Source organism: Mytilus galloprovincialis, chromosome 1, assembly GCF_965363235.1.
Source record: "Mytilus galloprovincialis chromosome 1, xbMytGall1.hap1.1, whole genome shotgun sequence".
NCBI classification, from domain to species: Eukaryota; Metazoa; Mollusca; class Bivalvia; order Mytilida; family Mytilidae; genus Mytilus; species Mytilus galloprovincialis.
In genome coordinates, this window is record NC_134838.1 from 122,210,437 (window position 1) to 122,237,017 (window position 26,581).

Sequence of the window (26,581 nt, forward strand, 5' to 3'; positions counted from 1 at the left end):
TTTTCTCTATACATATATATATACAATAAGGAGATGTGGCATCATTCTCAATGATTCAACTCTCCACTAAAGACCACACAACATACATGATAACAACCATAGGTTACTGTAAGGCTTCAACAATAAACAAACCCATAATACATAGTCAACTATAAAAAGGCCCCTAAATGACAAATGCAAAACATTTCAAACGAGAAAACTCACTGTTAGAAAATGTACAAAACAATGAACGAAAAACAAATATGGTTTACATCGACAAACGACACAACTGAATGACAGGCACATACAGAATGTGGATGGGTTTAATATGTCAGGTTTTTGCTAACGGACCAAACCCTCCTTCTAACTAGGACAGTGGTGTAACAGTACAACATAAGAACAAATAATAAGTGCTAACGAAATTCCTGACTTTATAATTTAGCAGTAATACAAATTACGTTCATTAAAATCCAAAACGCAATTAAAAACAAGGGCATAGCGAACGAGTTGTGATTTGTAAACAATATAAGATTGTACAAAAGAAACAACTTCCAATAAAGGCAAATTTACAATTATGAGAACAGAAAAATCGTCCCTTTTCGTCATAGAATTTCATGCAGAGTTTTCTGTGTCAAACTGAAATATCTACATCGAGGAACAGTTATTGCCGAATTCTCTTAAGTTAGTTCCTTTGGGTGAATTTTGGCAGCATAATTAGGGATTCGTAATATTAATTGAAAAAAATATCATAAAATAACATCTAGCCTTCATTTATATGACTAAACTAAAAAAAGGTTCATAATTATTTTTTTTTTTTTCTTCTAAATACCAAAATTACAGGAAATTTTGCACCATCGAAAACAACACAAATACATAGTCCAGCCTTGTTCCCATTAAAAAAAATCAGTTTTGCTATTTTTTGCTGACACTGACAAATTGAAAATTGTCACTGAAACCGGGCACAAGTAAGAAACCACACGTCGACAAAATAAACGAATGAAAAACCAGAAATGTGGACTAAGTTCATGTACATATAACAATTACATAGTCCAGCCTTGTTCCCATTAAAAAAAATAGTTTTTCTATTTTTTGCTGACACTTACAAACTGAAAAATTGACACTGAAACCGGACACAAGTAAGAAACCACACTTCGACAAAATAAACGAATGAATAAACTGGAAATGTACTTCTCTTGATAACAAAACCTTTAAATAGACTTATTAAGAAGGGATATAGTTACGATACTGTTGTCAGGTCATTAAAAATTGCATATTTTGGCGTTAATATTGATTCACTTATAGGGTCTTTGCATCGGAACTAAACACCTTTGTTAAAAAAAAAAAAAAAAACCAGTTGTTGACATGACACGGGTTATGTTCTTCTCATATATGTTATGATGGTATGATACTAAACCCCTAACGGGAAGGATTGTGCCTGATATTCATTTGATGAAATCATAATCTTTCAATCAGTTTAATTGAAGTCTGGAGCTGGCATGTCAGTTAACTGCTAGTAGTCTGTTGTTTTTTATGTATTATTGTCATTTTATTTATTTTCTTTGGTTACATCTTCTGACATCAGACTCGGACTTCTCTTGAACTGAATTTTGATGTGCGTATTGTTATGCGTTTACCTTTCTACATTGGTATAGGGGGAGGGTTGAGATCTTATAAACATGTTTAACCCCGCCGCATTTTTGCGCCTTTCCCAAGTCAGGAGCCTCTGGCCTTTGTTAGTCTTGTATCATTTTAATTTTAGTTTTAGTCTTGTGTACAATTTGGAAATTAGTATGGCGTTCATTATCACTGTACTAGTATATATTTGTTTAGGTGCCAGCTGAAGGACGCCTCCGGGTGCGGGAATTTCTCGCTACATTGAAGACCTGTTCGTGACCTTCTGCTGTTTTTTCTATGGTCGGGTTATTGTCTCTTTGACTCATTCCCCATTTCCATTCTCAATTTTATTGATAAAACGAAAAGAAATAACGGTATTGAAATCTCTAGACGTTCTTCAATTAAACACAACGCTAAAATTATATCAGTAGATAATGATTTTATCCCTCTTTTTAAAGCAATGCATGACATATTCGTTTGTTTTCAGAATTTTAAATAAGTGGATATGATATGATTGCCAATGTGACAAATATCTACAGAGACCAAAGGACGAGCATGCATGTTAACAACTGTAAGTTGCCGTTGTACTTACGCCTATGTTTTCAACTGTTATTGATCGAAATAAAACACATGGAAGTTAATCATATTTTGTTTAGTACAAGTACCATAGTTTTGTAAAAGCATATAAAACTCGTTAGTCTTCACCTTTTGTCCTCTCTGGCCTTCATCTACATGACAAAAAACACAATACAGTGCTTTATAAGCAATACGGAATTCATTCCACCGCCGCTATTTAGACAAGCTTTCTGTCGATATTGCCATTCAATGTAAAACCTGGTAGAAACTTCTCACTCATAAATATCTCTTAGTTTTGTATAAACAGCAAGTAGACTGATTGTTTAATACGATCGGGTTAGAAAAAGGAAACATAAAAAACTCTTAAGACATTTGACGTTAAAATGTAATCAAATTAATGGGTACAAGCCTTTTCGTAAGCAAAAAAGATAATACATCAATATAATAAGACTCCATAAGCCCTTTGATTGGTATTTTTATGATCTGTAGAACTGTGCAAATGGATTATCAATGTACATTTATATTAATGAAAAAATAAACTGAAAAGTAAAACATGACGGAATAGCAATCCCCGAGAAATACACAAGTCCTTAACAGTTCTAATAAAAACTTAATGAGAAAAGTCATTCATAAATATGGCTTTAGTAGGCAAATTACATAAAGTTAAAGGACCTGTGTCCTAACCCAAATTAATAGTTCTGATACATTTAGTGGCTTCCATAGTTTTCTGTTTACCATCTATAAAGTTCCAAATTTTCAAAAGTTAAAACAAAACAAATATGATACATGAATTAAAACAAATATTATAAAACAAAACAAATGTGTTACATGAATTAAAAAAAAATATTAAAGGTATAACAAAGTATAAAGAAAGAGGGTATTCGATAATGCCCATGCAGTTGTTTTCCCCTTGCGTCTATCGGACATAAATATTTATGTTTTTCGTGTTTATTTATTATCTTTAACTGTTGATACATGAAAATGTCATTTGGTTTTGTGAGTCTTTGTTTACTCCTTAGTTTTGATTGTTATTGTCTTTGAATTTTATCTTTCATATTTATTTATATTATGGCTTCAAACTTTTTACACTGAGTGCAAAACAGCAAAAAAGCCTCATAAAGATTTTGTCTTTATAATTAAGATATATCATGATGCAACGACTTTTAATAACGCACAAATATATTTTGCTACAAAATTTATTTTCAAAGATTGTATTATTTACATTTTTGTGTTAGCTGTTGCTTATATTTTATACTCGAAAATAATACGTAACATGGTTTAATATTTCTTGCAGTTATTTGTATTGTATTCCTGTTGTGTTCTTTTGTCATTTAAGTAGTATTTTTAACATTTCCATAAATGCAGTCGGTTTTGTGGTTTGGCTAGCCACAAAACCAGGTTCAACCCACATTTTTTCTTTAAATGTCATGTACCAAGTCAGGAATATGGTAGTTGTTATCAAATAGCCTGTTACTATAAAATTGAGAATGGAAATGGGGAATGTGTCAAAGAGACAACCCGACCATAGAGCAGACAACAGTAGAAGGTCACCAATAGGTCTTCAATTCAACGAGAAATTCTCGCACCCGGAGGCGTCCTTCAGCTGGCCCCTAAACAAATATATACTAGTTCAGTGATAATGAACACCATACTAAACTCCAAACTGTACACAAGAAACTAAAAGTTAAAATAATACGAGACTAACAAAGGCCAAAGACTCCTAACTTGGGACAGGCGCAAAAATGCGGCGGGGTTAAACATGTTTGTGAGATCTCAACCCTCCCCTATACCTCTAGCCAATGCAGAAAAGTAAACGCATAACAATACGCACATTGAAATTCAGTTCAAGAAAAGTCCGAGTCTGATGTCAGAAGATGTAACCAAAGAAAATAAATAAAATGATAATAATACATAAATAATATCAGACTACTAGCAGTTAACTGACATGCCAGCTCCAGACTTCAATTAAACTGATTGAAAAATTATGTCTTCATCATATGAATATCAGGCACAATCCTCCCCGTGAGGGTTTTAGTATCATACCATCATAACATATATGAGAAGAACATAACCCGTGTCATGCCAACAACTGGTTTATTAATAATTAGTGTGTTTAGTTCCGATGTAAAGACCCTATAAGTGAATCAATATTAACGCCAAAATATGCAATCTTTAATGACCTGACAACAGTATCGTAACTATATCCCTTCTTAATAAGTATATTTAAAGGTTTTGTTAGTTTCTGAGATGAATACTGACATTTTTGTGCTTTATAAAGAATATTTCCATAAAATGTTGGATGTGAAATACCTGAACGTATAAGAAGTCTGCATGTTGAGCTATATTTACGAACGATGTCCTTATACCTATGATAAAATTTAGTAAATGTTTTGACTAGTATGTATTTATGGTGGAATTTATTTTAGCAGCAGAAAAATAATAAAATAACAAAAATAGCATACTCCGAGGAACTTTCAAAACGGAAAGTCTGTAATCAAATGGCAATATCAAAAGCTCAAACACATCAAATGATTGGATAATAACTTTCATAATCCTTACTTTGTACAGGTATTTTCTTATGTAGCAAAAGGTGGCTTAAACATAGCTAAACCACTTGCATAACAGTCGCATAAAATTGCACAACGATGTGTGAACAAAACAGTTTAGTGCTCCTGCTGTTCCACTTTGTTTTGTCCCATGCATAGAGCTGATGTATGAATATTTAACAGCGGTATGGCCACAGACCACAATTAATTCCTCTATCAGTTTTTTATAACGTTTTGCATCATTAAAACAATTGCACCATGTACTTTTGTTAAATTTTTTGTGTGTGTAATGTTTAGTCCTAGTCAAAATATATATCCAAAATATAGAAAGATTGAACCAATCACTTTTACAAATTAGCCAATACACATCCATACCCCTATTGACAAGTCAAGAGACGTTCCGAAAACTGTAAATACTACCTTTTTGCACTTGGCCTAATCACTCATCCCATATCAAAATCAGTTTAAATACAACATCCAAAAAATTATTTCCCCTCTCTTCTTTCATTTCCACCCAAAAAAATCTAAGAAATGAGTGGGGAAGGGAAAGATAAAAATTAAGAAAAATACACTCTAATTAAAAGGAACTATATTCGTTTTGTAATTAAGGAAACATACACTCTAATTAAAAGGACAACGAAAAGCAGTGTCATTAATTGTGGTCTTGTGCCGTATACCACTATAACCCTTTTTTTGGTAAAATAAAACATCACAAGCCCTTTCTGAACTAAAAAAAAAAAAGTGTCTATTTTATATTAACCTGTTTTTTATCAGTAAAATTAACATACTTTTAGAAGCTTTGAAAAGCTAGTTTTGCAATTCAAGCGGCCGCAAAATACCTCCTTCTTTTAGCAATGGTTACTAAAACAGACTGCTAGAAAGAAAACAAATTCTTGATGTGATATTATGTTAAGCATCTATTTGTTACTGTTTTGGAACTTGCCCACACACAACTTTAACATTGTTACCGCTAAAGGAACCGTTTTAGAACTTCAGGATATAGGGTAATATTTTCTGAGATTGTGGAAATGGAAATCTGACCAATGGCGTAATGTTTACCCGCATTTTGGTGCACGCAAACTCTAAAAATTATAAAACAACAACAAAATGGAATGTGCATGCGTATATCAAAGTTATCTGTTCTCCTTGTATCTTGTGTTAATGATACTAACAGCACCAGTTTTCATATTATAACCAAAAAAAAAAAAAACAACATGAATGCAAGCTTTTATCATTTAGATATTTCCTTTTATAATTTGATACAATGTAAAATACATCTCTTTGATGAAAATTATAGTCATCATTTGATCCTAAGAGATTCTGGTATTCAAAATATTTATAAAGCCAAACAAGTATAAAGCTGAAGAGCATTGAGGATAAAAAATTCCAAAAAGTTGTGCCAAACACGGTTAAGGTAATCTATGTCTGGGATAAGAAAATCCTTAGTTTTTCGAAAATTCAAAGTTTTGTAAAGAGGTAATTTATAAAAATGACCACATTACTGATAGTCATGTCAACACAGAAGTGTTGACTACTGGGCTGGTGATACCCTCGGGGAAGAAACGTCCACCAGCAGTGGCATCGACCCAGTGGTGTAAATAGTTATCAAAGGTACCAGGATTATAATTTAGTACGCCAGACGCGCGTTTTGTCTACATAAGACTCATCAGTGACGCTCAAATCAAAATATTTATAAAGCCAAACAAGTATAAAGTTGAAGGACATTGATGATCCAAAATTCCAAAAGGTGGTGCCAAATACGGCTAAGGTAATCTATGCCTGGGATAAGAAAATTCTTAGTTTTTCGAAAATTCATTTAGTTTTGTAAAGAGGAAATTTATAAAAATGACCACATTATTGATATTCATGTCAACACAGAAGTGTTGACTACTAGGCTGGTGATACCCTCGGGGACGAAACGTCCACCAACAGTGGCATCGACCCAGTGGTGTAAATAGTTATCAAAGGTACCAGGATTATAATTTAGTACGCCAGACGCGCGTTTCGTCTACAGAAGACTCATCAGTGACGCTCAAATCAAAATATTTATAAAGTCAAACAAGTATAAAGTTGAAGAGCATTGAGGATCCAAAATTCCAAAAGGTGGTGCCAAATACGGCTAAGGTAATCTATGCCTGGGATAAGAAAATCCTTAGTTTTTCGAAAATTCAAAGTTTTGTAAAGAGGAAATTAATAAAAATTACCACATTATTGATACTGATGTCAACACAGAAGTGTTAACTACTGGGCTGGTGATACCCTCGGGGACGAAACGTCTACCAGCAGTGGTATCGACCCAGTGGTGTAAATAGTTATCAAAGGTACCAGGATTATAATTTAGTACGCCAGACGCGCGTTTCGTCTTCATAAGACTCATCAGTGACGCTTAAATCAAAATATTTATTAAGCCATAACAAGTATAAAATTGAAGAGCATTGAGGATCCAAAATTCCAAATATATAACATTTTAGAAATTAAGCATGCAATACGATACGTACGATATAGATAAAAATCAAAGTATTTGCAAATCAGATGGTGTCGTGTTTTGCAAGCTGCAATCATCAATAGGATTTGAGTGCAACGTCCAAAATGAGTCAGATCCTTGATTAAAATGAAATCATTTTGAAAATATACTTTCTCTGAATGAAGAATGAATCCAGTGAGCGAGCATAATTTTAGCGTGTTATCATTGATAGTATTGAAGCATGTATATTCCGACCAAGTTAGACATTGCAAGTCCTTTATTGTTATTACTGAGTTTACTTTGTCTATAGTGGTTTTCTTTGCTTCACTTCCAATTACTGGTAAGTTTATGATGAGCTCTGAAGTTAAAAACAAACACACTAAAAACAAATCCAAAAATCTTTATAAAAAAACGAAATTGAGAACTTTCAAAGGACATTTGAACTTAAAAGTTAGACATATGAATGTCATAAATCATATTTATTTCAAAGTAAAAACATAAAAGTGACTGTTGCATAGTTTGTTAGATAAAATTTGCGATACACAATAATTTTAATGTTGAAAATTGGCGCCAAACTGTATGCATGTTTAGTTTATTACGGTTGTGTTTTTACTATTCATCTGTATTGTGTGTGTTTTTGGATTCGAGCGTCACTGATGAGTCTTTTGTAAACGAAACGCGCGTCTTGCGTAAATGCAAAATTTAGTCCTGGTATCTATGATGAGTTTTTTTTTTCTTCCTACTTGGCAGATAGGGTTTTAAAAATTCGACTTGACGCAAAATCAAGTAAAAAATCGACACAATTTGATCTTACTGTTGGTAGACTATTCATCTTTGAAAGTGTTGACACGCTGCCTAGGAGTCAGTGTTGGCATGGAAAACGAAACAGGTATCACACGTGCTTTTTTTTAATTGATCGGCTTCCACGAGATGGTATCTTGGATCCTGTTGCTTCATGAGTTATTATCATTTGTTTTCAAAATTTGAAAACATTTAGTCATATCCAGTTCTTGTGAATATAATTATCTTATACTTTTTTTTATCTTAAAGAAAATCAAATTGTGAAAGTATTAATCGATCAACGAATTAGTTATTCAATAAAGTTTCCCTGCTAAAGTTTTGGTGATACAAACGGTTTTAAGCTTTGTTATCAGTTGAGTGATTGTATAGTCTTTAGTCATATTATGAATCATTGAGTATGTCGGAAGGATTTCATAACTTTTGCATCATGTGTTTTAGCGACATAAATGGTGGTTTAAACCGATGAATTTTGAGTAGTACCAAGGTCGTTTCTTGGTCGTACTTTTAGTCCTTTACTTCTTTGTTGGAAACCAATCAGCAAGTGTGAAAATTAAAAACAGCAATGAAATGTTGTTCCTTTGGTATTCTAGTTATTTCTCAGTCTTCAGTCTTGTCATATTTGTCTCATACACACTTTTCTTTTCCGACATAGCAGTCAAATTTAAATTAATTAACATGATTTGTCACTCGATTTAAATCACAGAGCCGCTCTATGTTATCATTTTAAAGCACGACAACTTGTCAAATATACTTATATCTGGCACACTATTGCCATAGAATTTTTCCAATAGTAGCGTACTAGATCTCCGGTACTTGATGTTTCACTTTTTGATAACAGCAAGTGGGCACGTGTTCGCGTTATCAGACTAATTACACGATTACAGAATTAGATATTACTTATGCAGCAATGATTAAAACAACTCGAGGAATTTGTATGAAGAGATAATTAGAGGTTTCTGACAGATGGTTAAAGGAGGCTTTATTTATAACATGCGAATAAACAACAAAATAAAATAATTGAAGCAGCAAAGCTGATAACACAGCTTCCTTGTTTGTTAATCAAATCTTATTGCGATAAATACCACTAACCGTAAAATATTTTATACTTTGATGGATTAATATCCGTAGCTATTATATCAGTGGGATGGTTCAGAGAAAAAAAAAATAAGTCATCAATCTTATTATTTATACGAATTTAATCATAGAGTATGTTGTTTTCTACCTGGCTGAGTTATCCATTTATAAAGCTTCAATAATTTACCACATAGAAGGAAACAAGAATTTTGGCATTTTAATTATAAAAAAATTAGATATTCATACAGTATCATAGACACGTAAAAATTCTAAAGCCAATAAATAGTGTTTCCTGACCAAGTTATGCTACTCTTCCCTTTCATATGTATGTTTTGCTCTCTTACTTTCTTGCTTTGATATAAAGAACCGTCCTAAAACATTTGTAAACAATAGTAAAAAGTAAAAACACAAAAATACTGAACTCCGAGGAAAATTCAAAAAGGAAAATCAAAAATCAAAAGGCAAAATCAAAAGTCCAAACACATCAAACGAATGGATAACAACTGTCATATTCCTAACTTGGTACAGGCATTTTCTAATGTAGAAAATGGTGGATTGGACCTGGTTTTATAGCTAGCTAAACCTCTCACTTGTATGACAGTCGCATCAAATTCCATTACATTAGAAACTAGACTCTTGGTATGAAAGTGAACACTCCACTATATGGTGCTATTGTGTATGTTTTCTCGACAACGCTGTGTGTAGTCTTTTTGCGACCTCCATATTATAGTAATAGACTCATTAAAAAAGAGATTGCAGGTCAGCAATTTGAGTCATTAGTTCATCGTAAATGAGATTCGGTGATGGATTATATATACAAAAGGATTAAATAGACCTATGGTGCGTTCCAGCATAAGGAAACCAAAATGCCGTTATGTTTTAAATACTAACCATTCAGTTGTAAAACAATAGACAAGCCTAACCGTTGGACTCTTCGTATTTGGTATTTAGTTTTCAACTATAGAGTAAATGAATACAATCATAGGACAGAAATAGTACATGATACAAAACCATGGGACAAAGTTGATGATATAAAATATTATGACAGACTACGACAACCACACTATTTCAACTTCTCTAGAAAAATAGACAGACAACAGTTAACATTGAACAACGCATGTTCAATACGTGAACAAGCACAATATGCAGTTGCGTTTGTGTATACGCATGTGCCCTTATTTTTTTGCCTTGTAGCAATTCGTAAAAACAATACATATATATATACATATATATATATATATATAAAATTAACGTTCAAGCTATCAACAAGATGACCGCTGATTTGAATATAGAAATGAAAGGCAACACGTAATTTTAAAATCAGAGTTAATACATGCTCGTACTACAGGAAGATAGTTATGGCAGCCACATATGTTGTGTTCAATAACGCCACAATACTATTCAATATACTAGTAGTCTTGATGGCATTTGAAGAGTTATATTAATCTTTGTATATTTGCTATTTATAATCAAAGAAGATACAAATTATCGTGATTATACTGCAACATGTTTTTCCTGTAATTAAATGGGTATTTTATTCCAATTTTAGGATGAAATTCAGTTTAAACAATTACAAAGAGCTATTCATTTTTTTAAATGTCATAAACAAAGCGTTATTGACATGCAATATAACGAAATAAATTTCTGATACGTAGCTCATAATGACCCATTATTTTAAGATCATACTCTTAATTTAAAACGAACGGAAAGGAATGCAGTGAAACAAATAAACATGTGTCAGAGATACTGAACTCGTCTCGGTAATGAAACGCAACATCTGCAAGTCTTACAAAATGGAATGGCTTTTTTTTTCAATGAGGTAGAGTAATATTTTAATCACTTACATTCTTGATTCAATTTTAGTTTTATTCAAATAAAATATTTACTACTTAACATCATTGCTATTTTAGCCTTCCTTAATTTCACAATGCAAAATTATTTTTTGGGAACGTTAATAACTATAATGTGTTAATAATGGGATTATACGTTTTTATATTTATTTTCTACTATTTGTTTTTTTTTTCACCAAATTTATGAAATTTATAGTCATAAAAAAAGACTTTGATGTCGTTGATAATCTACATTACGGATAATGTCAAAATAAATATAGAAATGTGTTTTAAACAATACAAATCATTGTTTTAGTGATCATCGGCTTCAATTATCGAAAAAATAGTATAACACAATATTGAACTCCAAGCTAAGTCAACAAGAATCCGGTCCACCTATTAACGGCGGTTATCGTTGTTCCTCGATAAACACAATGACTTTCGTTGATAACTACTGATCACCCGGAAATCCTGAAGTAAATGTATTTTTTAGTAATAATAGAAGAATGGTAAAGTAAAATAAAATGACCAAGCTCATCACTTGATACGCTTCCTGTCATGATAGTATCTAAAACAAGGGATCCGTAAGGGTCAGCGAAAAATAATAATTTCGTTTAATAGGATAGTGAACGTTTTTAAAACTCGTATGATTTTATATTGAATTGCTTTATTTAATTTATCAACATGTTACTAAAAAAAGCCCCAAACATTGTTCCTCTTTTGGAATAAGAGTTCTTAAAGGACCCAAAACTAAACTTTTCAATTTAGATGTGATTTTCATTTTATTATTATTCTCATTTCATTTTTCATTGAAATTTGAACACTAGATCTTACAAGTTTGCAAGGTTCGAAAGAGTTGTCTGTCATTGTTGTCCGTTCACTTAAACAAAAATCTCCTAAAAACTACTAGGCCGAACTAAACCAAACTTGGTCACAATCGTTATTCGGGTGAGTAGTATAAAATATGACCCCGCAGCTAACGAACCTTGCTACAATGGTTAAAAATAGAAAACAGGATAAAATGTTGCGTCTAAAACCACTGTAAATAGAAACAAATCTGAATGCTGTTAAACTATTCAGAATGTTGAGAGATATCTACTGTCTATTTACATCAAAACTGTCAGACAACTTCTTATCGGCGTTATTGGCAATAAATAACGAAATTAACCATTTGTTAATCAGAAAAAAATGAGATCAACAAAAAGAAATTTTAGTTTGTTTAAATTCTTTAATTATATTCCAGTCTGCAATGTTGCAAAGTGTCCATTTTTTAAGCTACACATAGACTTATAGCTGAGCCTCCCGTTTTAATTCTATGCATGTTAATAGTTTGCAAAATCCTAAGTGGTATTAGACGATTACATTTGGACTCTGGATTATGAATTAATGAAAATGAAATTGCCGCACGGGAAAAGTGTCTGGTACATACCCTAGTGTATATCAATATGAAAAAAGATTTTTTGAATAATAATTCCTTCCCAATAAAAATCTGCGAGAAATCAACCGACCCCGGATATTTAACGAAGTATGTATATCAGATAGGTGACAGAAGTGGGAAGCAACTTTATATCATAAAATATCAAAGTACGTTCGAGCTCCATCGCGTATTCATAAACACTAGATCTTTCCCAAACATTTGATTTTTACCTACCTCTTGTAACACACAATTCCACGCTTTTCTGTGAAACCATCTCTAAGGCTTATTTCAATTTATTTTAAAAGCTGAAGCATATGAAATGAAAAGAAAAAAAGCAATCCTCTTTGAATTGAACACTATTTATTTATTTAAGTTAAACATGTGTTCTCTAAGTAATTTCTGGCTTTAAGACATTGAAGTAATCAGCTGGTATCGATCACCGGCAGCCTACCAGTCATCCTGTCTTTGTGATCCAAAAGCTCTTTTCATTCGTTTCTGTTGATAAATGGTTATTTAAACATCGGACAAAACAATCAGTGACTTAAGAAAGCTATTTAAATTTAATCAACAATTCGGAGAATGCAACATTCAGTCAGTTATTGGAAATAACGTATATAATGTTTATCATGCAGTCATTTGTTCAATACAGTTTATACTCTCCATGCATTAAAATGAATATGTACAGGCTTTCATTTCAAGATCTTCATTATGCTATACTGGTTTGAATTCTCGCCTTGCTCTACATGGTACTGGTTTGAATTGTAGACTTACTCATTATGTAACTGGTTTGAATTTTAGACTGCTTCAGACTTAAGACTCATTCTCCATTCCTATGGTTCGAGTTTAAGACTGACTCTTTGTGTTATTAGTTTGAAATTTAGGCTTTTAGCTTATCAAGTTACGGATCGAATTCTACTTGTTCATTATGTTACTGATAAAATTTAGACTTGTTCGCAATGTTATTGGTATGAATTAAGACTTAAATTGTTCATCGTGTTAATTTGTGAGTTGTTTATCATGTTATGGGTATAGATTTGGACTTGATCAACGTGTTACTGGTATGAATTTTATACTTGCTCATCGTTTTATAACTGGTATGAATTTTATATACTTGTTCTTCGTGTTACTGTTATGCATTTTAGACTTGTTCATCGTGTAACTGTTACTCGTATGAATTTAGACTTGTTCTTCGTGTTACTCGTATGGAATTAGACTTGTTCTTCGTGTTACTCGTATGGAATTAGACTTATTCCTTGTGTTACTGGTATGAATTTTAGACTTACTCATTGTGTTACTGATATGAATTTAGCTAGCCTTGTTCAATATGTTTACTGGTATGAATTTAAGACTTGATCATCAAAGTGCTGGCATGGTATGAGTCTCACTATCCCATGTTTTTGTTGGTTGCTGATCTTAAGTCTATACCACTTTTCTTCTATTTGCTTGTGTTCTGTATTTTTCATGGTATATATATAAAACTAGCTATGTGATTGTGTTAACTTAATAAGCAATAACAGAATTATCAACTGATAATTATAGATATATTTGTACAATAATGAAAATATGATAAAACAGTCACAAAGATTCGGTAATTTTTTTTATTGAAATAAACATTGAAATATCAATATAGTAATTGCTTTATTAAATGAAAGCTATCCGGGATACAAAAACAGCTGTTGTATAGAAATTGTTGAAATTAAATAATTCCGCGTCGTTTATTAATGATAATGAATATATTTTGATTGATCTCCCATCCCTGGGGAACACTAATACACCGAAAAGTGCAGTTGTTTCGTAAATTATATTACAAATTTGTTTACTATGAAGAACGTTTGCTAATATGGTACACAGTAAACAATCATTGATGATAAGTGGTAACTAGTTTTCCACATGCTGTGAAGTAGTCTGTAATTTATATCTATTTAAAATATGATAAAGTATCACGCTTTTTCTATGTAAAACAAAGCATCAAATGCGGTATAATCAAATTAGAAATAGACAGTCAGTATAATCACTTTCAGTATAGTTATACTCAATCTCAAATATTGCATTTTCATATTGGGAAATATCTGAAACTCTTTTATCGTGTAAAATATCAGCTGTTCGACATAACATACGAAGTCTTTAAAAAACTTTAATGTGCTAACACGACAAAAAGCTTACATATTTATAGCATTTTCAAAGGGTGTTCACAAAAATATCAACTTCTGAATCTGAAATATATATGATGAAAGATTTAAATTTTATTTGAACCCAATGTCACAAACATATGAAGGCTTTCTTCAAAGAAAACCGTAACCTTTAATACTAAATAATGTGTCTTGTAAATTGTAGATATAAGAAGTTAATTGTCGTAATTCAATGATGTTTTTACACGTAATTATGTTCCATATGAATAACCTTTTCGTATATCTAATGGTTTCTGTCAATTAAATATCAGTTTCTAAGTATCTTATGTCTATAAATTATGATTAGAAGTAATTTTTTCAGATGCTTAAAAAAGTTTACAACGGCTTACGGATCATGATGTATATCTGTATGTCTGATGTGTTTCCTTCTAGCCATTAATTTCCTGCTAATGCTTTATTCCCAACGTGATGTATGTATTTTGGTTTATTAACAAGTAATGATAAGTAAAACACAATTTTGAACTAATAAAGAAAACAGCAACTATATATATAGTTATCTAATTCTTATAATTCTATTTTGCACGCATTACGGTTAACATTTAATTAAATACTTTAAACACAAAACATCATGATATCCTCGATCTAACACGATCACTGTAACCTAGATTATTAACTCCAGTCTACATAAGCATTAGATCATCTTCAGGTTGGCCCCGGTCGCACTGACTTTAAAAAAGATACCACTCTTACTTTGAAGTATCATCTGTCTATTTTTTCTCCAAAGGATCTCCTATGTTGATGCATATTAATTTATGTTTTCATTCATTATTTCCATCGTTTTCGATGAAATGTTTGATATTTACTAAGAAGTGTATCTGACTTTTACAAAATACAAAAACAAACTAGAATTGCCATTGCAAGCAATAGCGGATGTCACCCTTCCCCCCCCATTGCCACTAAGCGGCAGCCATTTCAAAAACTTTTAACAGTGAATGCATATATTTGCATGGCTATACATTTTTCTGTAAATTTTCAGTACATTTAGATCATTTTTAAAAATATGACATTTTTGCTGTTTCCATGGCAACGGCAGCCATTTTGAAAGTTTCAAAGTCAAAAGTCTCATCTATACATGCCAGATTACAATATTATTAAGTTTCATGAAGTTTGGAGCATTTTGAAAATATTTGACATTTTCCAGTTTCCATGGCAACGGTAGCCATTTTGGAAATTCCAACTTCAAAAGTTTCATGCAGACTTGACGGTCAACAATTATAGTAAGTTTCATTACTTTTTGAGCATTTTGAAATTTTTGAAATTTTTGACATTTTGGCTGGTTTCTATGGTTACACAGACCATTCAAAATTTCTAATGGCAGATACCACATTGGAACATGGCAGGGAACATACCATCAGAGTTTCAATGGATTTGACCTACCCTTTTAAGAAAGTAAATGCCACTTTTAGGTGTTTTTGGACCATTTTTACCATTTTTGCATTGTTTCCATGGTAACGGCAGACATTTTGGAAATTCCAACAACAAATTCCACATGTACCAATGTTGCTCATCGTTATTGTGAAGTTTCATTAAATTTGGAGCATTTCCATATTTTGGAAATTTTTGGTGTAGTATCCATGGCAACATAGCAGTTCCAATGATTGCCAAAATCATCCCAAAACCAGTGTATAGTGGGCACCTACATTGTATCAAAATCTAAAGATTTTAAGCATAACCATTCTCTAATAATTGGCTGAACTCTAAAATAATATTTTTTCACCATTTTCCCGTTTCCATGGTGATGGCAGCCATTTTTTAGTTCCAAAGTTGCACTGCAACTGGAAAGTCAGGGTTCCTTGTTATAGTGCACCATCATTCAGATTGGTTCCTTTGGCTCCAAAAAAACTGCCGGACAAAATTAGGTGGAAGAAAAATAATAAATTGCTAGCAATAACGGATGGCACCCTCGTCCCCCCATTGCCAGGCGAGCGGCAGCCATTTTGAAAATTTCAAAGTCAAAGAGTGCATCTACACATGCAACTCATCATTTTTGTAAAATTTCATTAAGTTTGGAGCATTTTGAAATTTTGGACAATTTTGCTGTTTCCATGGTTACGGCAGCCATTTTGGAAATTCCAACTTCAAAATGCAACTGCGCACATGTCAGTCACTATTCATGTAAAGTTTCATCCAGTTTGCAGCATTTTGATTTTTTTTGAAAATTTTGAACATTTGTCCTGCAACCATGGTTACAGTAGATAATTCCAAAATTCTAAAAGCAGACATCTTATTGCCACATGTCATGTTATATATCAATGCAGTTTCATTTACTTTGTTGCAATGCTCTCTGAGAAAATGCAGATTTTATGCATTTTTCCATAGGGTCAATGCAAAACTTGGCCCCAGTTTCCATGACAACGGCGGCCATTTTGGATTATCAAAATATTGTTTTGACATCTTAGCGTACCGGGTAACATTTTTATAAAGTTTGTTCCAGCTGAGTGTTATAACGAAAGAGTTAGAATTTTTGATATTTTAGTTGTTTCCATGGTAACGGCAGCCATTTTGAAAATTCCAAAGTCAAATTGGAAATCAGCACATGTCAGTTACCATTCCTGTGGAGTTTCTTCCAGTTTGGAACACTTTGATTTTTTTCGCATTTTTGCTGTTTCCATGGAAACGTCGGCCATCTTTTACCATTCCATACCAAGGTGCACAACTTTACATGGGGGTCCTCATTATAGTAAAGTTCCATCAACATTGGTCCATAGGATTCCGAGAAACACGACGGACAAAATGTGTGGAAGAAGAATAAGAAAAACTAGAATTGCCATTGCAAGCAATAGCGGATGTCACCCTTCCCCTATTGCCACTAACCGGCAGCCATTTCAAAATGGTTTAACAGTGAATGCACATATATTTATGGCAATACATCTTTCTGTAAATTTTCAGTACATTCAGAGCATTTTAAAAAAATTTACATTTCTGCTGTTTCCATGGCAACGGCAGCCATTTTGAAAATTTCAAAGTCAAAAGTATCATCTGTACTTGGCAGTTAACAATAATATCAAGTTTCATTAAGTTCAAAGCATTTTGAGAAATTTTGACTTTTTTGCAGTTTCCATGGCAACGGTGGCCATTTTGGAAATTCCAAAGTCAAAAGTCTCATCCAGACTTGCCAGTCAACTATCATATTAAGTTTCATCAATTTTGGAGCATTTTGAAATTTTTGAAACATTTGATCCTGTATCCATGGTAACAGAGTAGTTCCAATGATTGTCATAATCATTCAAAACCTGTATATAGTGGACAACTATATTGTATAAAAATTTGATGATTTTAAGTTCAAGCATACCAAAGTTATTCACCAAACCCGGAAGTTTTTGGAGCATTTTGACCTTTTTGCATTGTTTCCATGGAAACGGCAGACATTTTGGAAATTCCAACGCCAATTTCCACATCTACCAAAGTTGTTCATCGTTATGCTAGAATTTCAAAAAATTTGGAGCATTTTCATATTTTTGAAATTTTTGGTGTAGTATCCATGGCAACATAGTAGTTCCAATGATTGCCAAAATCATCCCAAACCAGTATATGGGTGGCACCTTCATTGTATTAAAATATGATGATTCTGAGTTTAAGCATCTCCAAATTATACCAAAAAAACAAAAAGTGGAATTTTTCACAATTGTTCCGTTTCCATGGAAACGGCAGCCATCTTTTATGGTCTTAGACCCTACTGCAACCCGCATTTTTGTGTTCCCTATTATACTTAACTATCATTAAGATTGGTTCCATTGGCTCCGAGAAAAGTGGCGGACAAAATAGTTGGAAGAATAATAATAATAACAAAGAAACAGAGGAAAAGCAATATGTCACCCGACATTGTCGATCGGGTGACATAACTAGATTTGTAATTGCTAGCAATAACGGATGGCACCCTCGTCCCCCATTGCCAGGCGAGCGGCAGCCATTTTGAAATTTCCAAAGTCAAAGAGTGCATCTACAGATATCTATCAACATTGTTGTAAAATTTCATCAATTTTGGAGCATTTTAAATTTTTTGAATTTTGTGTTGTTTCCATGGAAACGGCGGCCATTTTGGAAAATTCCAATGTCGAATACCAACTGTTGATGTGCCACTTAACATGTCTGTCAATTTTCAGTAAGTTTGGAGCAATTTGAAATTTTTGGACATTTCTGCTGTTTCCATGGTAACGTTGACCATTTCCAAAATTCCAAAGACACCTACCACATTGGCACATAATAAGGAAGATACCATTAAAGTTTCAATGGTTGGATATACCATATTAAGAGTTTAAATACTACTTTAAGATTTTCCCCATAGGGTTTAATGCTAAACATAATTAGTTTCCATGGCAATATAGTAGTTCCAAAGATTCCCAAAATCATCTCAAACCTGTATATGGTGGACACCAACAATATATAAAAATTTGATGATTTACAGTTCAGGAATATTCAAATTATTCACCAAAAACCAAAAAAATATTTTTTACATTTGTTCTGTTTCCATGGTAACGGCGGCCATCTTGCACATGCCAAAGTCTACTGCACAACTTCACATGGTGTTCCACATTGTGGTATAATTCCATCAACATTGGTCCATTCAATTCCGAGAAACAGCGTGGACAAAATGTGTGGAAGAATAAAAATAATAAGAAAAAAAGAAACGTAGAATAACAATATGTCACCCCAACTCCGTTGAGGGTGCCATAATAAGAAAAAAAAGAAACGTAGAATAACAATATGTCACCCCAACTCCGTTGAGGGTGCCATAACTAGATTTGTAATTGCTAGCAATAACGGATGGCACCCTTCCCCCATTGCCAGGTGAGCGGCAGCCAGTTTGAAAATTCCAAAGTCAAATAGTGCATCTACAGATGTCTAGTAACATTTTTGCAAAGTTTCATTAAGTTTGAAGCATTTTGAAATTTTAGATATTTTTGCTGTTTCCATGGTAACGGCGGCCATTTTGAAAATTCCAAACTCAAAAGTCAAGTCTTCATAAGCTAGGCAACATTTGTTATAAGTTTCATTAAATTTAAAGCATTTTGAAGTTTTTCATATTTTTGCTGTTTCCATGGTAACGGCGGCCATTTTTAATATTCCAAAGTCAAACCCCCGCTGCAATTTTTTCCCTCCATAATCATATACCATTTAATGTCTCTAGAATAAATTTAACATTGATGTTCTGGAATGTTCTGTGAAAATTCAAAGTTTTGACCTTTTTGCATTGTTTCCAAGGTAACAACAGATATTTTGAAAATTCCAACGCCAAATTCCACATCTTCCAATGTTGCTCATCGTTACTGTGAAGTTTCATTAAGTTTTGAGCATTTTGATATTTTTGAAATTTTTGGTGTAGTTTCCATGGCAACATAGTAGTTCCAATGAGTGTCAAAATCATCCAACACCTGTATATAGTGGGCACCTACATTGTATTAAAATATAATGTTTCTGAGTTAAAGCATATCCAAACAGTTCACCAAAACAAAAAACAGGATTTTTTCACATTTGTTCTGTTTCCATGGAAACGGTAGCCATCTTGAACCATTCCATGCTTACTGCAACTCTGCACATGGGGGTCCTTACTATAGAAGAGTTCCATCAACATTGGTCCATTGGATTTTGAGAAATCACCTGGACAAAATTTGTTGCAAGAAAAATAATAATAAGAAAAAAAAGAAACGTAGAATAACAATACGTCACCCCAACTCCGTTGAGGGTGCCATAATAATAATAATAATAGGGAAAAAGAAACAGAGGAAAAGCAATATGTCACCCGACTTTGTCGATCGGGTGACATAATAATATGGCCTGTTACATAATGCTTAGCTATCCCATTAACAGCTGTATATTTTAAAAGTTCTATACCTAATGTATATTCTGTAGGGACGTTAGTCTTAATGGCAGATATATATCTAAGTCTATATTTATTTATTTCGGAGATAAGTGGACAGGTATTACGTTTATTAGTTTACTGAACTGAAGTCTTTGTTTGATTATTTCGGATGTAAGTCGACAGGTATTAGTAGGAGATGAGTCGGAATGAAGCGGATTTAATCAGCTTCAAGTCACAAAACGGTCTGCAATATTAAGCAACGCTCAGACCATATAGTCAACTATAAATGATTATGCCATGACTGTGTGAAATAATTAAAACGAGAAAAAACCTAACGAACTGGTTTATTACGAAACAATTTACGAATACCAAATACAAAAGACCGCAACCAACGATAAACCACTAAATTACACGCTCATGACTTTAGGTGTCATATCACCAATTAAAAGTTCCTATCTGTTCAACCAAATTTTGCAATTTTCACAGCTTTCTAAATAGTCTACATTAAGTTTAACTTCAAGGAAACAAGGTATATCCTGAATTGTACATGTATCACCTTTCTACATGCCAATTTTTCACCAATGTTTAAAGTCTCTTTAGAAATTTCTGATCTTGAAAATACAGGTACTACCAAAATAACTCCCGGTTTTCTGGAAATCTTAAATTAGTGTACTCTGTAGCGCATTAATCCTGAATTGTTAACGCAAACTCATAGACAAGTGAATTTTGGCTCAAAATGGTCTAAATATATTTTCTTTTCACCAAAAGTTTCATTTCTGCAAATTTGTTGGTTAATTAAAGTAAACAATGACACCAAAAACACTATTTTGTGTCAGAGTAGGACTACTTTTTCTAAATTGGAGGGAGTAATTGGTGGTCTGACACCTTTAGACGGACACTTTTTGCATTTGACTGGATAACAAATGTTTGTAAACTCTCAGCCGTCCATATAACCTGGGACAGGGGGTGTAACAGCAAAACATAAGAACACACTGTAAACATAAGTTGGAAATGGGCTCGACTCATATCGAAACGAAATACTGAAAAACAAATATTACATATACAAAAGACACAATGCACCGATCTTAAGAGTTATTGAAAGCTAGGTTTGTTTGTAAGCCTCTTCTAATTCATTCGGAGATAAGTCGACAGTTACCGGTATAAGATTTTTGTCAAAAAACTATTTTGCTGGAATATTTGAACCCTTATCGCAGTTTTGGAGGTAAAATTTATTGCAAATATGGAAGAAAACAGAAATAATTGGTTAATAAGTCAATTTATTATATTGCTTCTGAGATTGCTTCGCACGTAAGCATTTCCACTTGAACTTGATTAAAGATAAAATGATGCTGAAGAGCTTGTAGCAGTTTTAGCTATGTTACCGATGTGCTTCATGGCAACTTTTAATAACCTTTTGAGTTCATCAGCTGACTTAATGCCTCCAACCAATAATAAGGACATAAACAATATTCTTAGTTCAAGACTTCAAAAACGGTCCAAGGATAATGCCTATAATTTCGCAAGAATATTGAAGTGTAAATTAAGTTTTAGGTGATGATAAGTACAGTTTTTATAAATGCATTTCATCTTTACTTCAAAGAAACTATTTTACCAAAGAGGTTAATTAAAATAGTTTGTACCTGATGTTATCTGCTATAGCACTCGTTCCGTAACTATATTTTACACTCGATGAACGTATGCACTGGTATAGTACTATGCACATACCATAAGCAGGGAAAGGTTATTCTGACAAGGAACTATTTAGAGTAGAAAGAGAGTGATAGAGAGAGATTTAGAATAACATGTAATTTGATGTATATTTAAAGAGACTGAAACTCCCCTGATTTCTTTTACATCCACGTTGAATCAAATTCCAATGGTTGTTGTCATAAACTGTTGAACTGGTGGATATTAAAAATTAAAAATGTAAAGGATTAATAGGTGGTACATATCATCAATTCTAGCTTAAAATGTTTCGGTCTGTACAAACATACTAGTATACAAATATTTACAAACATACAAACTTCTTTAAACATTCATAGTAAACTCTGTATAGCATATATCAGCAATATATTAACCGAAATATAGTGAGAACAACGTTAAGCAAATATTTGTTAAGCTCAAATACAACATTTGAAATCGTCATAACAATAGAAATAAGAAGATGTGATATGAGGGCCAACGAGACAACTCTCCATCCAAGTCACAATGCGTTAGAAGTAAACATAAATCATACTAGTTCAACGTACGGCACTCAACCCGGAGTCCTGGCTCACATCGAACAGCAAGCTATAAAGGGCCACACAATGACTAGTGTAACACAATTACAAGAATATAAGTTTTAAGCAAATGTTATAAAATGGGTTCTTTGAACTTTGAATGTTTGTGCATTCAAAAGTTTTTGTTTGCTGTTCCGATGAAGATTTTCCAGAAATGTGCATTAGAAGTGACAATACATTGTTTAAAAATCCTTGTGATAAAGCTTAAACGAGTGGAGAAAATTACATAATTTCATTCGAGTAATGTGACAGTTATCTTCATTAGAATGTTAAAGATGGTTTTGTACTTTACTTGTGGAGATTTTGTCAAGCATAATTTAACCTCCTGATATTGACAGTCATTGGCCAATAATCACATGCTTAACTAGTTCCGTGATCGTTAAGAATACTTAACTACTGACTATCGATACATAACAAAGCTTTTATCACGATGGTTCATCGAAGATACGTCGTAAATGACAAATGTTCCTAACTTCAGATTAATCTAAATTAGAATCGCACCTTATCAACATTATTACGGTAATATCTTATCTTTTTCAGGTAAATTAACAGGAAATGGGAAGGATGCTATGACAGATACACTAACCTAAATCTCAATTATTTGACACAGAATTTGAATAATTTGTATTCAGCAAGGCGGTCATTTGTGAAAGTTTCAAACGTGAATAAGAGATAAATACAATGTAGAATTGAACACGGAAGAAATATTTTAGAATTCAATTCTTTGTATTCATAAGTTTGAATGACATGGCTCATCCAGATTTACTTTCGTGCATTAATCTCTTTAAAAACGGAAGTATTTCATCGGGTAGTCTCAACTGTTCCCACTACAGACATAATGGATTTAAGGACATTCTTAAATTTCTCCTGAAAAATACTTCAGTTACTAGAAAACCAAAAGATGAAGATGTATGGCAATATCTGGAAGATAAAATGTTTCCAAGTCGAGATGATTTGTCCATAGTTATACCTATTACAATAATATACACCATCATATTTCTAACAGGCCTTTTGGGTAACGTGTTTACATGTATTGTCATAGCTAGAAACAAATTCATGCACACAGCAACAAATTATTATTTATTCAATCTTGCTGTGGCAGACCTATTGCTATTATGTGCTGGACTACCATCAGAACTGTATACAATATGGAACTTATATCCGTGGGTATTTGGTGAAACTGTTTGCATTTTGCGTGCTCTATTTGGAGAACTATCAACTTATACTTCCATACTGACAATTTCTGCCTTCACTGTTGAACGTTATGTTGCTATCTGTCATCCAATGAAAGCACAGAAAATGTCCAGTTTACACCGCGCTGTGCGGGTCATTTTCAGCACATGGATCATAGCATCAGTATTATCTATTCCTCAGACTATTCAGTATGGAGTTGTATATATTCAGGACGAGAACAACAGGACTATAAAAGAATCAGCGATGTGTACTAACAAAAAGACGATCAAAGAAACCTTTCTTGTTTCGTCCCTAATATTTTTCCTGTTTCCAATGACTTTCATTAGTATATTATATACTTTGATTGCTTTGGCTATTCGGAGGTCATCAATGCGTCGATCCTCAGCAGATTCATCAACTAGAGAACATGTTAGGGGAATTGATCTTCACGTCAAACAGCAATCAAGGGCCAGAAAATCTGTTATAAAGATGTTAGGTAATATATACAATTAACTTTTTATATAACGACAGCTCCCCAGTAGGCGTATAGATATCTGCCAGAAATTCCGTTGCTTCAGAGTAATCTTTTACGTGTTGAGTTAAATTGATTGTATTTAAATTGGTTTTGACTCGATAATCATTTACTCTAATTATGACAAATTGTAAACAAACTTAGATTTAGGATATTTGCTCTTGGACACACAAATTAAGCATTTAGAAAAGACAATGAGCTTATTTGCAGTGTTTTAGTGGTGGTACTAATTTGGAATGTACAACGTCACGAACGATGTCAATAAGTGAATTACGGATTTTTTTAGTACCAATTCAGTCAGGATCCTACTTCGTCAAAATTATCTCCCCATTACGCCAGTTCATTTTCACAATCGTAAAAATGGAAGCCATTGTAGCGATGACGCGCTACCAATTTTGCTCTTGGAAACCGATAAATTTATCCACATTGCACCAATACGATCCTTATATGTCAGTTATATTTTAAAAGACAAATGTATCAACTAGCTAATGAGCATCAGTTAATGATCTTGTCTGCATTGATTCAACTTAAAACTATTGTCTGATCGGTTGTTAGGTGGAATTTTCGAAAAATCATAAACATTTAAAAAAAATCTAATTAAATATTTCGTGGAAGGGCAGACTAGATTTTTTTAGTGGTTGAAGACTATAAACCCTAGTTATCACACACAAAAAATTAGAATTTTTCGAAGATATGCATTTTCATCATCCAACTTGTAAGACTGTCGTCAAGTACTTTCAGTAAAAAAATAGCTATTCGAACACACCTTCCCTGTTTGTGTGACTCATTAGATAGGTATTTCACTTGACCCATATATTTCATCTTTTAGTACTGTTATTTTTTTGTGTTATAAAGTCAACCTGTAGCTTTAATTTATAAAAATGATAGAATCTGAAGCGAGACGATGTATGAAATATTCTTACTTTGAACGATATCAAGACAAAATACTCAACTCAAACACGCCCTAACATAAAAAGGTGCACTCGATTTTCTCTTTTCGATACAATTGTTACCTATTTTTTGGAATTTTTTATTCAGTCACATAATGGAAGGGCAGACACGAAAATTACTGAACTAGTAGATTGATATCTTTTCCGTCCGTGGTAATTTTTTCAAAAAAATCGGAGGTTATGCATTTTTGTCATCCAACTTGAAAGATACCCATGTCGTCGACTTGATATCTAATTGTTCTGCTTAACTATGTACTAGATAAATTGAAAACTTATGCAAATGGTGTTTTTGAAATAAAACACCTCGTAATTGAGAAGAAAATTGCAGTTTTGTTTGTTTCTATTAACTTTTTAAAAATTTGTCACTATAGTAAACAATACAGTAAACATTTATCACCTTCTCTAATAGAGAGCTTCGATTCTTTTGTTCTATTTCAACCTGGTTTCCGACTGAATTATACTGAAATTCTTTCAATTGCGGTTTTTTTTTATCATCCAACAGGCCTATGATTAAATCTTGTGGCTTTAATATATCATTAATTGGTAAGCATTTTTTTAATGCTTTCGTGATATCATGGCCTTGCAATCTGTTGCATTTTCACGATACCCACTATGCATCTTCAGACACATAATGAGTATCTAATAGCTCACGTCTTTTAGAGTTTAGAAGTATGGCCATGTGTGATTCTTCTGTCCTTGCTAATTGGAGAAAGTGTAAGTTTGAGATGTAGTCATGTCTGGTCTTATTGCAGAATGCCAATGTATTCGCAGACGCTCTTATGAAGGTTTTGTTTCTAAGGCTAACGATACGCAATTGTTATTCTGTTTCGTTGAACAAGTTTAGGTCCTCAGTCCATCCATGGTCCAATAAAAAGTTTCGATGAGGATATTTACACTTCATTTATCACCTGCGGGTAAATAAAGAGTATATAAAAAAAGAATAAAATACACCCAATAGTTGAGCTTTCAGTTTAAGCCCGGTCTTTGATACTAGTAATAATGTAAGAATCAAAATGCAAATAATGCATCATAACAGCATATGCAATAATTGCATAAAATGAAGAACCCATTACATACAGTTAATAAAGTCTGACATAAATGTGCGGAAAACACATCTTTCAAGCTGACATAGCGTCATACAATAATATACAAAATATGAAGATATGAAGATGTGGTATGACTATCAATGATACAATTATTCATTAATGTCTAAATGACCAATTAGGGAATAATAACAGGGTATCATACGACTTTCAGCAATAAACAAAGTCCATACCGTATAGAAAGTATGACAAGATATACAGGTCACAACTATCAAAATAATAAACAATTAAGAGTGGATAAGTAACGGCCTTATT

The 26,581-nt window shown here is 32.8% G+C and overlaps 1 protein-coding gene across 2 annotated transcripts in view; it reads left to right on the plus strand.

Annotated features, from left to right (window-relative positions):
- Positions 1–26,581, plus strand: part of LOC143056271 (pyrokinin-1 receptor-like) — a 41,802-nt gene that overhangs the window by 10,840 nt on the left and 4,381 nt on the right. Inside the window, exons 1-2 of one of the 2 annotated variants that reach the window (XM_076229374.1) lie at positions 10,759–10,873; positions 23,109–24,237. In XM_076229374.1, coding sequence (XP_076085489.1) covers positions 23,316–24,237 — 922 coding nt within the window. In that variant the 5' untranslated portion in view covers positions 10,759–10,873; positions 23,109–23,315. Of the gene's footprint in view, positions 1–10,758; positions 10,874–23,108; positions 24,238–26,581 lie in introns of those variants that run through there. The other variant, XM_076229366.1, reaches the window with a different exon arrangement.